Source organism: Zalophus californianus, chromosome 15 (genome assembly GCF_009762305.2).
Source record: "Zalophus californianus isolate mZalCal1 chromosome 15, mZalCal1.pri.v2, whole genome shotgun sequence".
Taxonomy (NCBI): Eukaryota; Metazoa; Chordata; class Mammalia; order Carnivora; family Otariidae; genus Zalophus; species Zalophus californianus.
Genome location: NC_045609.1, coordinates 73,930,863 through 73,948,673, shown reverse-complemented (window position 1 = coordinate 73,948,673; position 17,811 = coordinate 73,930,863). Strand labels below are relative to the sequence as shown.

At 46.1% G+C, this 17,811-nt stretch overlaps 1 protein-coding gene across 5 annotated transcripts in view; it reads left to right on the top strand.

Moving 5' to 3' along the window:
- Positions 1 to 17,265, top strand: part of GFRA1 (GDNF family receptor alpha 1) — a 215,285-nt gene extending 198,020 nt beyond the window's left edge. For all 5 annotated transcript variants that reach the window (XM_027596620.2, XM_027596621.2, XM_027596618.2 and 2 more), the window contains 2 exons: positions 8,502 to 8,555; positions 9,714 to 17,265. In XM_027596620.2, coding sequence (XP_027452421.1) covers positions 8,502 to 8,555; positions 9,714 to 9,869 — 210 coding nt within the window. In that variant the 3' untranslated portion in view covers positions 9,870 to 17,265. The remainder of the gene's footprint in view (positions 1 to 8,501; positions 8,556 to 9,713) is intronic.
- Positions 17,266 to 17,811: the final 546 nt, after the last annotated feature.

The following is a 17,811-nucleotide window of genomic DNA, read 5'->3' as shown; positions in this document are numbered from 1 at the left end:
ACTACTATGAAGGGATAGAATATGACTCTAAAAATGAAAAATAAAAATTTTTTTAAAAAAGAGATTGATAAGATGTTGGTTGAAAAAGGGAAAAAGAAAAATACAAGAAAAAAAGTTAAAAAAATTAACTTTGAAAGACTAAAGAATCATGGTAAAAAAGCTGTGAATTCTATGTGCAGTATTCCCCTAGCGCTGGAGTTCTGCCATTCTCACTGATCGGTAAACTTGGTCTTGGCTTGCTGGCTGTTCGTGCTGATCTTCTGGGGAAGGGCCTGTTGCTGTGGTTCCCAAATGTCTTTGCCGGAGGCGGAATTGCCCCGCCCTTGTCTGTCGGGGCTAAGCAAGCTGCTCGGGTTTGTTCTTGGGAGCTTTTGTTCCCTGCAAGCTCTCGGTACAGCTTTGGAGGACCAGAGTGAAAATGGCAGCCTCCCAATCTCCACCCGGGAGGAGCCGAGAACTCGGGGCCCCACTCCTCAGTGCTCCCCCAGAGAAAAGCAGTCAATCACTCCCGTCTTCCCGGTCTCCGGCCGCACTGCGTGCTCACCCGGCCTGTGACCAAGCGTTTCTATCTCTGGCACCCGACCCCGTGTGGAGTCTCCAAACCCAGGAGATCCCTGCGGTGAGCTCCCGCGCCGCTCCTCCCGGGGGAGGAAGGGGAGTCTCCCCAGATCTGCCGCTTGTTGGGTCCCTGCTGGAGGAGCAGTGGCCCGACTGTGCCACGGATCACAGTTTATGGCCACCCCGAGCTGAGAGCCCGCGCCTCGGCTCCGTCTCTGCAGCCGGCTTCCCCGCTCTGATACCTGGGAGCTCTGCCGCCCTCAGGCACCCCCGGTCTTTCTGTGACCCCGAGGGTCCTGAGACCACACTGTCCCGTGAGGGTTCCACCTCCTGCTTAGCCACTGCAGTGGCGTCCCTCAGCAGAGCCGACTTCTAAAAGTTCCGATTTTGTGCTCGGCTGCTTTATCACTTGCTGGTAGTGGGTGATGGAGGCCTCCTCCCCCGCCGTCTATCCTCCCGAATATCACCTCGGATTCACTTCTCCGCACGTCCTCCCCTCCAGAAAGTGGTCGCTTTTCTGTTCAGAGAGTTGTTGCTACTCTCTTCTTCGATCTCCTGTTGAGTTCGTAGGTGTTCAGAATGGTCTGATCCGTATCCAGCTGAATTCCTGGGACCAGACGAAATCCAGATCTCCTACTCTTCCGCCATCTTGCTCTGCCCCCCCAAAACTTTTTTAAAGAAAGTGGCCTTGTTCATGTCCCCCAAAATCAATAAATGACTGACATTCAGACTTGAAATTAGAAAATTTGATTTAACACATTCAATGAAATATTATCATTCAGCTTAAAAAAAAATAAGCAAATCCTGCAATATGCCACAACAGGGATGAATCTGAAGGACATTATACTACATGAAATAAGCCAGTCACAGAAGGACAAATACTGTGTAATTCCACTTACATAAAATATCTAATATCCTCAAACTCATGGAAGCAATGAATGGAATTGTGGCTGCCAGAGGCTGCGGGGAGGGGAAACAGGAAGTGGTTGTTCAGTGTGTGTAGAGTTTTGGTGATGCAAGATGAATAAAGGTTCTAGAGGTCTGCTGTGCAATATTGGGCCTATACTTAGCAATACTGTATTGTGTACTTCAAATTTTCTTCAGAGAGTAGATCTCATGTTCAGTGTTTTTTTTCCACTCTTTTTTTTTAAAAAACAGCTTTGAAATAAAAAGTTTGGGACAAATCTGTCATTTCTGAGTGATTTAATGATTTTGCCCTTTAACTTCTCAATTGACAAATAATCTATGGGCACAGTCCCCAAACCTGTCAGATAAGAGGGTTTCTACTCTAGGCTTGGCCCTAAGCTCAACCTGAATTGCACAGTTAAACTTGGAATACCCCATGGGTGCCAGGAATCCAAGATCTGCTAGACTCAAGAACATGAATCCATGTCTCTTTCAAGGCTATGGCCCCCCAGCCCTCCCCCCTCAACAATCTGGCCTCAGTTCAGTTCACTGCACTGACTTTGGAGGCCTTGTCTAAACGGCCCAACAGGGATCTGAGCCTGCACTTCTTCTAGGTAAGGAAGCCTGACTTCAGGACTCCAAAGCCTTTCCCTGACCGTGAGGGTTCCATCCCCCAATTAGCCACTGCAGCGATGTCTTACGACCAGGCTCAATCTGCCCAGGGCATACCAGACTAAGGGAAACTTGGCACCCAGTGGGCCTTCCCAGACGGATGCTGAGGGAAATATCTTTATAAGGCCTTCTTAGAGCTTCACGTAATAAAAGTCTTCTGGCCTCAGCTCAGTTCTGGCACAGTGTCTTGCCGAGAGTGGGTAAAAAAACCGTCCCTTTCTCCGAAAGACACTTGCCCCATCTCATCCTTGCCCTCCTCATTGCCCCTCAGCCCTTCCCCAGCTTGTGCCAGGGTCCATGGAGCTGGCAGGGTTCAGCCTGGCGGAAATGGATCCCTTCCCTGCTGAGCACTGGCATGAGAAGACAAACATCCAAGCCCAGGGGCTCAGAGCAGGTCTTATTTATGTGTCCACTTGTTTTATGCACCAGACTTTACTGCACATTATTCAGACCAGTGGTTGCAAGTGGTTGTTACCAAGTTTGTAGGAAAAGCAGATCAGTAGGAAGGTGAGTTTCAAAACAGACCGTGGCAGGGATTTTGGAAAGGCTGGCCAATAGCTTGTGACCAGACCAGCAGTAAAACCTCCCCAGGTTTGCCCAAATCTAGCAGGCAAAATCCAAAAAGCTGAAAAGAGCATAATACTACAGAGCCCCGGACAGACCACCATTCCTTAGCTCAGATTCAGTAGCAGGCAGCTTCTTTTTTTCTGTCTTTTTTGTGTAGAAATTAATTTGGACGAATACGTATCAAGTACACAATAGAATTGCAATATGGAAAATACTGCCCATACAAGTCTATAGTCAGGGGAGTATGGTTTTTTTTTTTTTTTTTTTTTTTTTAATGCAATGTAAAAATGCAGGTTGCTCTGCTCAGGTAACCTTCAGACTTGGGTGCACACCCTCTTTCCTATGTCTTGTCCTACCCGAAAATGTAAGATGTGTAGATGGCTGTTTCAGGAAGAACTCATGCAATGGTTTCCCCTCACAAACGTCCAATTATGCTGCAGAAGAGACTCACATGCTAATAAACTGGTATTGACAAGTGTGATAGATGTAGCTAGGTACTTAGTGAGTGCTGGAGAGCAAAGTTGATTGCATTTTACAGTCTGTGTATTCCTCTGTTTATTGCTTGTGTTCTGTCATTAAGCAAACAGGTTCCTAATATAGCAAATCTCTCTAATCAGTAAAGCAAGGGAGAAAAGAACCAGAAGCACCATTAATTATGACCATTTGGCTGCAGCCTGGACAGGCTGTTGCTATTGGATTGGGCTACTTCCTCTGGTTTTATTTTCTGGAGGTAGAGCAGAAACTGGCTCCCCTTATTCGTGGCAGAGAGTAGAGAAATGTTCCACGCCCTGCTGGCTGACAGCTGCCTAAAACCCCAAGATGAAGCCCTGACTTCTCTACAGAAACGGAGTCCTGGGGCCACAAAGACCAGGCTCCGCTTCGGGGTGCTCTTAAGTCTCCAAGTCCATAAACAGAGCAAGTGTGCGCCTCCAAAGTGTGCCTCGTCCCCGAGGCTCTAGGAGAGCCTACTGTGGGCAGAGCTCATGTGTCTGTGCGGTGGCCCAGGGCAGGGGGAGGGCTCTGGATGGAGGGCTCCCAGCAGTGCATGTGTCTGTGCGCTCTGAACAGGAAGGCTACTGGCACCGGGGCACACTTTCCAAATGCTAATCACTGGGGTAAAAAGCAGGAGCGTCATTGGTCTGACTCCAGGTAACTGAGGTTAACAGCATCTAATGCATTTATTAACCCTCTGGTGACAGGGACTGGCGAGGTCTGGCCCTACAATTACAGTGCGGTGGAAATTCTATTACCCGACGTGCCTGGACTAGCGGATTACTGCCTGTGACAATTCTACAACACTGCTGGAGGGACAAGGCTTAGGAGGTGCCTGAATACAAGTTCTCCAGTTTTCCACAATGACAGCAAGGCTGCTGGGCTGGAGACGGGCTTCGCCAGTCCCTTTCATCTCCCCATCCTCGAGATGGAAACCAGTGGTCCTGTGGTTTGCTGGTGATGTTTCCCCTCCGCTCAGAGTCAGGTGGTTTCCCCCATAACCACAGAAGTATGAATTAGCTGCTAGGAAACACTCTTCCCTAAAAGAGATGAAAGAATTCATTGTTCAACATGTCGTACCTGTGGTTAAAATGGACTTTTAAAAAATGAAATCCACCCTCTTCTTCTCTTCTTTATACTTCTCTCTCTCTCTCTTTTTCGGAAATGTCATACTTTAAAGCCACACTGTAAGGTTTGGTGTCTAGATAGGCCTGGGCTGGCCATGCTCTGTGCTGGGTCCCTGTGAATGTCGTTAATGAGCAAGGCTGCTGGGCCCACAGACAGGACCTTAAGCCAGCACTCCCTTACTCCACCCTTTGTATGGGGTTAGAGCTCAGCAGTAAGAAGTACTCTTCTCGTTTCTTCTTATAACTTAGCAGGTCTCGGAAGTTTTGTTACTATTTTTTTTAATTTTCCTGGGACCTTCCCCGTTTTTATCACCTGTGAGATGATGTTTAAAGTATGTAAATACTCTTTGCAATAGTTGACGGTGGGGGCCTCCCTGTAATTCTAGGTTTGCATTTATCCTACCTGATTAGCAACACAGTGATAGCTTGATGATGCTGCCAAAAATGCTCAGGATAAAAGCCCTTCAAATGTGGAAATAACAGGTTGCTCAGGCTTCTAAAATGAGCTCTAAGAGCCAGATTTCCTTAAGTGGACTCTGGATCTGCATAGGAGATTTCTGACCCTCAGTGTCACCAGAGGGATTCGGACTGCATACAGGACTCACAAGCATCCAACCAGCCAGACATACGCGGGTCTAAGTTCCCAGGCTCTGCCCCTCCATGTGCAGCTTACAAACCCTTAGAGGCACCAGACGCCCCGTGTGGTAATGCTCCACCTATATTTGATGCTAGCGAGTCTAGGCAGCAGACCCAAGACCCTCATCTTGTCGTATGCACTTCAGGTTTGCTGGGAAAAAATCTCATGTCTATGAGCAGTCTTCTGATTCTGTTACCCAGGTGCCACCTGCTATTCCAATAACTGGTAACATTTGCCTTTCACCTTCTGATCAGACCGCCGGACCTTCCTGTGGTCCCTGCGAAGTTCAGGTGGAAATCCAGGGCTGTTCTGCTCTGCTTCTGTGGTGCCGGGAGTTTCTACCCAGACCTCTCATTGGGAAGCTGTGTTAATACACTGTGTAAGCAGAGCATTTAAAGGCCTGTGTGCATGCACTGCTGAGCCTCTGGAGTGCTAAGTGCTTGGGTGGGTTGGGAAGGTGCTTAACAGGAGAGAAGGCATTTTCTCAGAGCCTCTGCAGGGGCCTGGGTGTACATTATTACCTTTGCTCTGCAAGTTATCCAGTTATGCCAACAGGAATGGTCCTCGAGGCAAGATGAACTTGGAGATGCTGCCTCTAGTTTTAGTGAAGCCAGTGGGGCTATAGGGAGACGCGGCCTCTCGCTGACCATTTCCTTTAGATAGATGCCAACAAGATGCCTGCTTTGGGGGGAAAGGAGCTCAGAGACTTTATAGACCTGGAGCTGGTTTAAATGTATTTTCCTGTGTGACAGAGCAGTAATCCCCGCTCTTTCCAGATGGAAGGCAAGAGCCTGCACGTTTATAGCGCTGCACACAGAGTGAAACCCTCAGTGACCAGTGAGGGTCAGAAATCTACCTCTGCGGATCTAGAGTCCACTTAAGACAATCTGTTAAGACAGAAGACTTTTCTTACCCATTGGTAGAAGCCCCTTTATAATTATTTAATAATGATGGGCATCGAACTAGAATTTCAACACATTCCTGAAGTGACTAAGTATAGCTAATGAGTATCTCGGACTGTGTACATAGTGAGTAAAAACCTACATCCCAGTGCTAATCATACAGAACAAAGTAAGAAGGAGGAGGAGGCCTGCCTGACCCTTAGAACTTAAAGGCCTGTGGTTTAGAACATGGAGGCATAAGCCCAGAAACAACTTGAAGGCATAACATGTTTCAGAATAAAGTCAGGCTGCTTTCTCTGCACATTTTAGTGAACTTCTTAGTTATGCAAAGGCCCACAGCAAGCGTTTATGTCTTTTGTAGATTATGGCCTCACAAAGAAAAAAGAGAATGTGATGTTTTAAGGCCATTTTGGTATCTGGGCACAATTCCAATCTTGAACAGAAATAAAACAGGTAAAGTTCTGTACATTATTCTCTGCGGGTAACAATGCAATGGACCAGATCTGCTATTACTATAGATTAAAAGTAGGCTTTTGGGTAAGGTTCAATTCCTCTTCCCATTTCTCCTCTGATCCTCTTATACGTAACATTTAGTGACCTTTGAACAGCCTGGGGATGCTTCACAGTGTCTTATTCTTGATGCCTGTTTAAAGGTTCTATTTCATGTTCACAGCTGGTATATGCAAATATAGGTAAAGATTATGATGCCTCCCAAGTAGCATTATGGTCAATAAATTACTCCTTGGGTGAATATACCATCATCAGCCTAGCACGTCTCCAATGAGTTCCAGAAGTCTTCTTACACCAGGCAGCCTGCCCGTTGCCATTCACTCAGAGCTGGTTGCCCAGACACTCCTTGACTCAGGTGTGATGCTTGACCAGAGTCATCCTATTGGCACATGAGCTCTCTGTCTTTGGTGCTAACAGGCTCCTGTTTTGGAGGAAGATGCTCAAGGTGGGGGAGGTTATTGTGGATTTGGGGGGCAGGTAGAGCATGAAGAGTCAAGCATGCCAGGGATTGCCTGGAAGAAACACTGTAATGGAGGAAAGAGCATATTTTCTTTCAGAAGTTTTAGAGACCTGGTCTATATCCTGACTCTACCAGTAAATTGCTATATGACCTTGGAAAAGACACTTAATTTCGCTGCACTCTGTTTTCCTTTACAAAACAAAAAGGCGGTATTGGGTCAGCAGTTCTTATTGTAATTGTCTGAGCGATGGAAACTTTCCTTCAACTCAGTTGTCTGGTAGAAGCTCAGCGAGGACTAGTTCCAGTGTGAGGAGATGGGGAGCCCCTGCCTCTGCCCTGGAAGCAATTTTATGATTCCTGGGTCGGGATCCGTAACATCCTGCACAGTTCCTCCAGGGGATCCCTCTATAAGAATCCCCGTCCTGTGTCCTAACTCCCAAGCCGTGAGTGACTGACTCTGCTAGAGGGCACCAAGCCGTGAGTGACTGACTCTGCTAGAGGGCACCAAGCCGTGAGTGACTGACTCCGCTAGAGGGCACCAAGCCGGGAGTGACTGACGACTCCACTAGAGGGCACCAAGCCGTGAGTGACTGACTCCGCTAGAGGGCACCAAGCCGGGAGTGACTGACGACTCCGCTAGAGGGCACCAAGCCGTGAGTGACTGACTCCGCTAGAGGGCACCAAGCCGGGAGTGACTGACGACTCCGCTAGAGGGCACCAAGCCGTGAGTGACTGACTCCGCTAGAGGGCACCAAGCCGGGAGTGACTGACTCTGCTAGAGGGCAGCCCCAGGAGCCCAGCAGCCATAGCCTTTTGGTCCTATCGCCTGATGCCCAGCGTTGGAAAATAGCTCTGTGCTTGTTGACTGAAACAGTGAATAAAACAAATGAATAAACAAGCTTCAGAAGACCTATCTCTATATTACTAATGAATGTAGATTTTTATTGTGACATTTTTACCTCAAAGGCACGTCCCCAAAATGAACATTCAGAGATATAAATGAGTTCTGAATATGAATGACTTCAAAGCTTTGTCTTAGGGCGCCTGGGTGGCTCCATCGGTTAAGTGTCCGACTCTTGATTTTGGCTCAGGTCATGATCTCAGGGTCATGAGATCGAGCGTCATGTTGGGCTCCATGCTGGGTGTGGAGCCTGCTTAAGATCTTCCTTCTCCCTCTGCCTCTGCCCCTCCCCCCCCACGCTCTATCTCCCCTCCCCTCTTGGAAAAAAAAAACAAAACAGAAAACGAAAGCAAAAACAAAACTTTGTCTTTAGTAACCTCGTCTTGTGCTGCCCCCACTAGCCACCAGCTACAGGTAGCTTCTGAGCCTTTAAAATGGGGCAGGTCTGAAATAAGATGTGCAATGTGAAACACCAGATTTTGAAGACTTAGGTATGAAAAAATAAAGTAGCTCATTAGTAACTTTTTATATTGATTACATCTTGAAATGATAATGTATTGGGCTAAATAAAACATGTTATCACAATTATCTTCACCTTTATCTCTTATGTGGTTACTAGAAAATTTAAGATTATGTATGGGCTCATAGATGTGGCTCACATATTTCTATCAATGGCCCTGCCCTAGACGACTGATTAGTGGATCATTGGTAATCATTATTCCATACTACATATGAGTGATTTTATGTGTGTGTGTTTGTCTTTCCCCAGGCACAGAAGCTGAAATCCAATGTGTCCGGCAGTACACACCTCTGTCTTTCTGATGTAAGTTATATTTCTCTCTGGGTCTCCTTGCATTTCTAGACACAGAGCCTTTGGGCCCCTGGTGAGGATGTAAAGGCTCAAAGACAATGAGGTTTCAGGTCTAGGAAAAATAAGGAAAAATATCTAAAGCACCCTCCATGTCCCTCTGCACTTTGAGCCAAGTGAGGTCTTCGCATCCCAGTGCACAAAGTTCCAACTGCATGTGGAACCCAGGATCCTCATCTCAGAGCCAGACCCTGCACAAATACCATTGTGCCAATGCCAGAGACTATGTGACCACAGTCCTGTAGAATCAGCCCACACAGAGAAGAAACTCAGCAACTCTCACTGCTTACCAGAGGTCCTCTGTCTACAGTTCCTTTGACCTCCGCAGCAACCCAGAGGTAGCTGGGGCAGGCCCCAGTCCTCTCCCCGTTTTACAGAGGTGATGAATGATGCTGTCACGTGCCGATCATTGTGGCAGGATGTGGCATTATGGGACTGAGTAGATGCTGTGGTGGGGATGGAGGCGTCCGTCTTAGGGAAGGACAGCTGTGCCAACCGGGAGTCCGAAAGCCAGCGTTCTGGTGTGGTCTCTCCAGCTGATGAGCGGGGCAGGCTCCTTCATCTAGAAAATCTAGGGTTGAAAGGGCAAATGGAGAGAAAAGTTGCTGACTGCCCTGCCCATCTCAATGCGATTTGTGGCCCACCTCCAAGTGAACTGATACTTGCCTGGACCAGTTTTTCTGAGATGATTCTTCCTGCCCTTCCTCCGGGATGGGGAGGGACAATGGGTTTCCTCCTCAGTCAGTACCAGGAGAAGCATTCCATGTTGCCCTAGCCACAGGGAGATCCAGAAGGTAGGAGTGAAGGAAGATGCAAAGCTGTCCCACAAGTGGATTTCAGTAATCCCTAGTGGAGGAGCAAGAAGCAAATGTTGGCCAGTTTATCATAAACTATGTAAGTGTGTATATCCAGTTCTCACCCAGATTCATGATTCCTTTCCATAAAACTACGAGTCAGTGAATTGAAGCCTCCCTCGTCCTATCTTGGGTCAGCTTTGATGAGTGGTATAGCTAGTTGGAGGTGAGGGTGGGAGAGAGAAAGAGTGTGGTTAAAATATACTGGGATAAGACGAATACATGCAGTGGGTGACAATGAAAATATTCTCTCTTACAGCGTGATTACGAAAAGAATGGGCTCGCTGGTCCCTCCAGCCACATAACCACAAAATCAATGGCTGCTCCTTCAAGCTGCGGTCTGAGCCCACTGCTGGTTCTGGTGGTAACCACCCTGTCCACCTTATTATCTTTATCTTTGGCAGAAACATCGTAGCTGCATTTAAACAACAGTTTGGACATGTAAAAAGACAAAAAACCGAGCTGTTTCCTGTCCTCTTGTATATCTGAAATTCCAGTTTTAGGAGCTCAATTGAGACACTGCGAAAACAGTTTCATCCAACTGGAACTTTTTCTTTGTTTCTTCTTTGTTTGTTTTTTCTTTTTTTCCTTTTTTTTTTTTTAAGAAATCTTCTTGTGATCCTTAGGGCTTCTATGGGCTACCCGATACAGTCCTACATTCCATATTGAAAAGGCTTTGGGGCCTGCTGTGTTGTCAAGGGGCAGCGTGTAAATTTGGCTGTAAAACCAACTGGGCCCATGTTTGACATGATGAGGATAGGGATGATTTTAACAATTTAACTCTGGCCTTTCCTAGCAAAGCAAGGACTTAGTATTTCTAAAGAATCTTCCACATCTCCTGTAATGGTTTTGGTTTCTGATGACGTCACTTTAGCCCAACATGGGTGGGTGCAAGCTTATTTTGTCACAAATCAAAGATTCTCATCCAGAGGATCTTGATGGACTTAGTACAAACAAGCTTGCGCCAATGTTCACCTTTCTCTATGTACTGGCATTTTCCACACTGTGTACTGTGAAGAGTTCTACACTCTCCTACCAAACAAAGGACACCTGTCCCATCCAAATGTAGTGTCTGTCTTCTAGACAGAATAGAGGGGGCGAGTGTGCTTGAAACTCCACAGTACCTTGATCACTGAACGACACTCTCCCAAGCCTTACATGAGGGAGAAGCCCTTTAACTAACCAGAGTCAAATACGGCTGACATGTACTCTAATACTCTTTACACGTATGAGGTTATATGTAGAAAAAAAAATTTTACTACTAAATGATTTCAACTATTGGCTTTCTATATTTTGAAAGTAATGATATTGTCTTCATTTTTTACTGATGATTTAATACAAAATACATGGAGCTCGTTTTCCTCTCGTAAGTAGTGTTAGCTCCAATATTAACTTCACGAAGACAGCTTTTCAAAAAGCAGACTCTGAGGGGCCTCATGCTTTAGCAGAAAGCTCTGCATCATGTAACTGTGGACAGGCAGGAGGCAACAGAGCAGCTGAGTGTTGTCTTTTATCACTTCTTGGAATGCAAGTGTGCACACCTGTGAGGAAACTGGCGGCCACTCGTAAATGCTCTGCAACAGCCAGTGGCCCCTGTGCCAGTTGACCTAATCCGGTACCTTGGTTTCCAGGTTACTTGACAAAGGCAGGTTTGACTGGGCCGGGGGACAGGAACATGCCACCCTCTCTTCTGAAGCAGATCCATGCCAGGGCACACAGTTGTTTTCCTAACAGTTGTCTTGACTCTCAATGGTGATGACCAGGCCACTCTTTAGAGGGATTTGGTCTGAAGGTCGTCAGGAATCTACACGCATCTTGTTATGTGTCCTCCATGACAGACTGTGACTGACTCTGTGGAAAGAAAGGCTTGTGGGTCAGGAGGACCAACAATAGGCCTGTAGAGATGAGCTGGCCAGCGAAGATACGTGGACCAGAACAGGACTCTGGAAACGAGGCATCTGGCTTGTTCACTGCACATCACCTTCCATCATTCTCGTCCTTAAACAAGTAGACCCCTGAAGTGCACTTTTGAAGTCTGGTTGATGGTGACATTCAGAATCTACAGTGATAGAGTGCTGGGAGCCATGCTTCTCCAACACTGAGTAGAGAAGAGGAGAATCCACCTGAATAGAGTGCTGGGAGCCATGCTTCTCCAACACTGAGTAGAGAAGAGGAGAGTGCTGGGAGCATTACTTCTCCCCACATCAGTAGAGGGGCTGGAGGAGGGACCCAAGGTGCACAGTTCATACTGATCCCCTTTGCCCGCTGAGGTTTGCCTTGTAAGAATTAATCAAATCACTGGGGTGGGAAATCTATTCAATCCAAGATAAAGGCATAGTCTTTTAGCTCTATTGGTGTTTGAAGTACATTTATATCCAAATGTTAATAAACATAAATGTGTAATACTAAGTACCGTGTTTTTTCCGTTCAAAATGTTTTCAAGGAAAATTCGTCAAACAAATTTGATTAGTGAAAGGTTTCGTAAAGACTCTTACTTTGAATAAACACATTAAATGTGTCGAAACATTTGGAATTCCAGTCCTCTATGAAAGCATATCTCTTATCATATTTTGTTTTGATTAAGGTATCTCTGTCCAGGTATCTACCCTGGACTAATTGCATCTGGGTCTGATTCTATGTGATCTACTGTAGAAAGCTATTGATTCCTTCTGCAGTAAACAGTGGCTGTAATTAGCTTCAGATGACCGAAGAGGAAATAGGAGTTATCAGAGCTAACAAGGGTAGCCTTCGGTGAGGAACACAGGGATGTGCAACCCATAAATTAAATTTGGGAAAGCCTCATCGATCACCAACAAAGATCTCGTTTTTCTTCACAGATAGAAGCATATTAGAGTTACCAAATTCTAAATTTGAAAATAAATTACTGATGAAATAAACAGGGGAAAGGATATTCAATGACAACACGTTAGAGAGATTCTTACAAATTCATGGCAAGCAGGTGTTTCTGCCATTCCGTGTAAGTCCCAATTTAACACGTTGGACCCGAAACACCATCACTTGCCCCAGGACTAAAGCAGACAAGTGACTTAAATCTTTGACTCCCGTGTGCAGCAGTGCTGACAGCAAAAATGATTACTTCCTGCCCCTCAGTCCCTGCATTTGGGGTACCGCCATCTGCTGGGGTTTGGGCCTCTTGCGGAAAGCATCTCATTTTAGCTGATTTTGACAACACAAAAACAGTAACTTAGGTCCATGTGGACCCATGACTCCCACGTCAAGTCTAGCCATGCCCTGCTGCTTATTTGAGAGAATGAAAAAAAGGGCACTACTGCCAAACTGATTGGAAGCACATTCATTCCATGTTGATGTTGAATATCTTTGGCCAATATCTGTTTGAGTATCTTTTTAATAGAGCACATGAAGGAAGAAGTGCACAATAAAGAGAAGTATTCAGAATGCCACTTCCATGTTTATTTTTCCATATCTGATTTTTTCAAGCCCCGAGAGCGTAAGTTGAGAAGTACGCAGATTATTTTTTATCAAGTATAGCGAACTGTATCCAGAGTATAATAGGAGTGTGGTTTTCATTTAAAAAAAAAATTATTTAACAATTCTTTATCCTGTAGTAAAAAATGTCTTAGAAGCTATCTTTGAATTAATCAAATATGGGACAGGGTTTCTCCAGGCTTCTGTGGCCTTTGATTTGGTCTATATGAAAACTGTTGCTATCATGCCTACGCTCCAAGGATGGGTCCTCTCCAGCTGCATCCTGTCGCCCACCTGTCCCTTTGTACTCTATCTAAAGTAGACACTCCTAAACACTCCATCTGCTGAACTAGGAAGGGAGGAGAGCAGAAGCATTTTTGAGTCAGTGTTAAGTGCTTGTTGGGAAAAGAGATGTAAAAGCAGTGGGAGTTTGTATAATTAGCAAATTCTTTTCTTAGAATCTAGCAAAAATGTATTTCTGTTGTTACTATTTACAAAATAGTGGCCTTGGAGGAGCTGTCATTTGGAAAATAAATTTTCATTCATGTAGTCCGACATGCATCACTTATTTGAGTCAATGAACTGTAGACCAGAAAAGGGCTGCTTAAATGAACTCGCATTTTCTAATTCCCCTTCAATGCTGTTCCTGATCTCTTGGATTCATACCCCTGTGATCTTTGTGGCTTCTACTCTTTGATAAAGCAGATGAGACCATGGGAGACCCATCTTTTCGAGAAAGACCAAAAAGCAATGGCAACAGATGGGCACGAATTGCCAAGGGTTTGGGTACAGGGATGATAGAAGGACCTGTCTGCCCTGAACTCAGGGAGTTTGGAAAGATGGAGCAAAATCAAGGTGCAGCACGAGGCCAGGTGCCAGGGGTGAATGGGTCATGCGGTCCACTGATGTTCCTTCCTGATCCAACTAGGAACCTTGTCCTCACAAGAATAGCCAGAGTCCCTTGAATTAGACAGTAGTGCCTTTGTGGAAAACAAGCCAGAGCTAATATCTGGACAACATTGGAAGAAATTTCTTTTTAGAGATTCTAAAACTGTAGAACAGCTGAGAATTCAGTTGGAAACCCTTAGAAGCTACGTTTTCTTCTTATCCCTAAGATAGGCATCTCATGTGTGTATCTGACACTTCTTGACCCAGTTCTTCTTCTCCAGTGACCGTTTGTTCTAAATCTGTTATCTAGAATTCTTCTTGAGGACTATATGTCTGAACACATTCTCCCGGCAGAAGCTTTAAATCTGTGGGTTTTGCCACTGCCTCCATCCCGGGGTGTGTTTGATGGGACATTTCATTTCACAAGGGGAGTTGTCTTAAGACAGTGGGCTGACTCTGTTCTCTTTCATGTCAATTACTGGTGCCCCAGTGCCCATTCCTGTTCTTTATCATTTCAGTATTTAACAGGGCCCCTTGCTGTCGATTCATTCTAAATGTCCCACCCAGATGCCCATTGTACATGGAGCTCTGGCTTTTTGAAGACAGAGAAGCCTCTCTCAGGAGTCAGGCGATCTGAGGGTGATGATAATCCCCCAAGTAGGAAGTTCCTCCATCCAACCCTCCCCCCTTCTGAGCTCCCTCTTCTTAGCCTTGGGATGGTCTTGTCTGCTCATCTTCACCAGGCATCCCTTTGTTGCTCCCGGTGCTCTCTGATGAGCTCCACCTCCCTTCCGGGAGATAGCCTGGGGTTGTTCAGCGGGAGGCGCCACCTGCACTTCTGATTGTTCTGAGATCCAGCCCAGACGGGTGGGGGGACGCACAAACCCTGTTTCAGTAAACTGCCTGCAGAGAACCACAGCCTGTTACCAGTCATTGAGGTCCTCACCCCCTAAGGTCTCCAGACTCATTTGACCAGCACAGCTGTGACTTGGGCTGTCTGCCCTTGGCAGGTGCCAATATCAGCGTCTTGTCCCACTGCCATGAGGAGTTTATTTTTGCTCCAGGGCAGCTGTCAAGCCCAGCACCAGCATCAGTAAAAGGTTTTCTCGGGTTTTCTTCTCTTCATCCCAGGCCAGGTTTTCTTACCATGCTCCACTTTCATTTTATAGAAAATACCAGGATTCTGTCCAGAGACCATCAGCCCCTTCTTTCATTTGCACATCTCTTTGCGGAGCTCCCCCCAGCCTCCCCTAAGAGAAAGCATGTCCCACAGAAGGTACTTAAACGGTGTTGGGTGAACGAAAAACTTTGGGGCATCGAAAGGCTTGGTTTTGTAACACGGTAGCAAGGACTTGGTCCATCCGCATCGTCTCGCCAGCACTGAGCGCTTGTACACAACAGTAAAGGTGTCCTGAGGTTATTGAGGGTGACCTGGAAGGAAGTGTCAAAGCATTAGAATCAAAGCAGTTTTAAATCTGCCGACTGTGTTTCCTGCTGAGAGATGAAAAATTAGCATTTGTCCCCAGGAGGAGCTGAGCATAACCAGCCAGTCCCAGAAAGGAAGGACCCCAGAGGGGGTAAACTGATTTCATGGGAAATTAGCCAGTGAGTCTGCTGGTATTTTAATCTGCCTCAAGCACAGGACACTGGCCAGAAAGGTGTACCGCTCCACCAAGCCCAGGCCAAGCCCAGGCCTGTGCCAGCATCCTGAGAAGCAAACTTAGGCGGTCTTCAAATCAGCACATTTACGGAACTCTACTCCAGTTGAGTGAACCCTCATTCAGGACTGAAACTCCTCCAGGATTAACTTGAGAATACAAGGCCTTCTGAAAGCAATTTAGGGAAACACCCATCTTTTCTGGATGGCAGAATCCTTCACTTTAACATCCTTCAGAGAATCTAAATTCTCTTTGTAAGTCATCCAAGAAGCCGCTTTCCAGACTCAAGTCTCTAGGAAGTAGTAAGTCTCAATCAATAGGCATACAGCCACCGGCGCAACTCAAGCAATATGGAGAAGGCAGACGCACCCATTCTCAGCTGAAGCCGGGCAGACTGCCACAGGGGACCAAGTGGGGTCACCCTTTGAGGCCTTAGAGGGCTGTGAGCATGGCTAGGTGGCCATGCCAATGGAACTGGCCCAGCTCTCAGGTACCAGCTGGGGCACAGGTGGGACTGGGAGATACCAGAGCTGCTAGACTAGAGGAGGAAAGCCGATAGCAGTGTTCATTCACACAGCAAAACTTTGAAGTACGCAAAGACCCTTGATGGCAGCAAATATAACACAGATTATAAGAGTAAAGTAGGATAAAGAATTGGAACATCCAGGCGATGCTGCGGGTAGAAGAAATGAAAGGCTCTTTTGAGCAGGTAAAGGTCTGTCACCTGTCACCGGGCAGGGCAGGACGTCTGGCCCTTACAGCCCCATCACAAAAACTCCTTTCCTCTCTCTGTGTCACAGCTTCTCCAGGGCTGTGTGATCTGGCATTATCCTCCTGGTATGCAGAGCGTGCTTGATCTGGAATCTGGCTTTTTATTTTTTAGCTTTAGCTGAAAGCATTTCTGAAATGTGGGAAAAGGAACGGGGACTGCAGAACCCACTCACGGATCGCCCTGCCTTATTTGGCTGTGATCTTCTAGTAATGAGACTTTTCTGGATTCAGAAATAGCTGATTGTCCTCAGAGGGTTGAAGAAATGGTTTCAGAAACCTGAAATCCAGGGCCTTATATTTCTTCTAATTATCTCTTCTTTTCTCTTCTCTCTCTTTCTCCCCTAAGGGAGGAGGGGGAATGCTTTTCACCACAGAGTTTTCTTTAAAGAGTTTTCTCCTCTCCTGTGCATTATCCCTTAGATATTGAAATTATTTTCTCTTGTTTAATCCGCCTCCTGCGGAGAAACTGTGTGAGATTCCGGATGTGGGCTTTTGGGTTGTATTCTTTTAGATGGTGTTGCACTTTTACTTTTAACCCGAGGGTATGTCTCCGCTTCTGTTCCTTCTGTTTCATGTAAGTTAACCATTCAGGTTGAATAGAATAAGGATTCTGGTTTTTAGGATGGTTTTAGACTTCTGTCCTGGGAGAGGGGGGTCAGACACCCAGCCTCATCAGAGCTGGGGTGAGGGGTGTAGTGAGCTTCATAGAAGCCTCCAGTTAGGAGAGGATCCAGATGAGCGACTTCCCTCCTGGTCTCCATTTGACACCATGTGTTTCCTGAGTTTCCCACTCGTACAAGATAATACATGTATCTCATTGCCATGTGTATCTGCTTTCCTGCGGCACCGGTGCATTCTCCTGGGCCATCCCCACATGGCTTCCTCACACTACCAACACCCGTGGAAGAACACCTACATATAGAAGTATAAGTTTTGCTCTTTGGACTTTGGAAGTGGTTTTGTGATGTTTGAATTTTCTGTTAACATATTGCTCAAGCATTACAGAATGTACGTATGTAGTCTGTTCAGCCATCCTCCACCCCAGAATACCCTAATAAACATTGTTTTCTTTAAAAAAAAAAAAAAAAAAAAAAAACCTACAATCGTGGTGTCTTTTTCTTTTATCTTAATTCATTGGAAAATGATCTTGAAATCCGTGAACGCATGGAGATCCCCAGTATCAAGACACGGGGGCTTTCTGACAGCGGAGGAGATAAGATTCCTGAGGACTGAATGTGGTTGATGCTTCTAGATGCTTCTAGATGATTCTTTGTCTTGGGGGTGGGAAGGGATGGTGTCTGGTTCTGTCCGTTGTGGGATGTTTAGCAGCACCTGTCCCCCCCGCCAAGACGCTGTCAGCCCCCTGTGAAGGGGCAGCAAAATCACCCTGATTGAGAGCCAGCCACTGGTTTAAATCCAACCGAATAGCATGCCAAAAGGAAGCAGGGTCTGTGGAGGGCCACACCAGATATTTATTTTATGTCTTCAACGTACAATTCTTTAGAGGATAGGACTGGTGAATGCTTTAGACACTATCATAAATGTGTTGAATTATTTGTGTAAACTTATAAATAGTATTTGAATAAAAAGTAA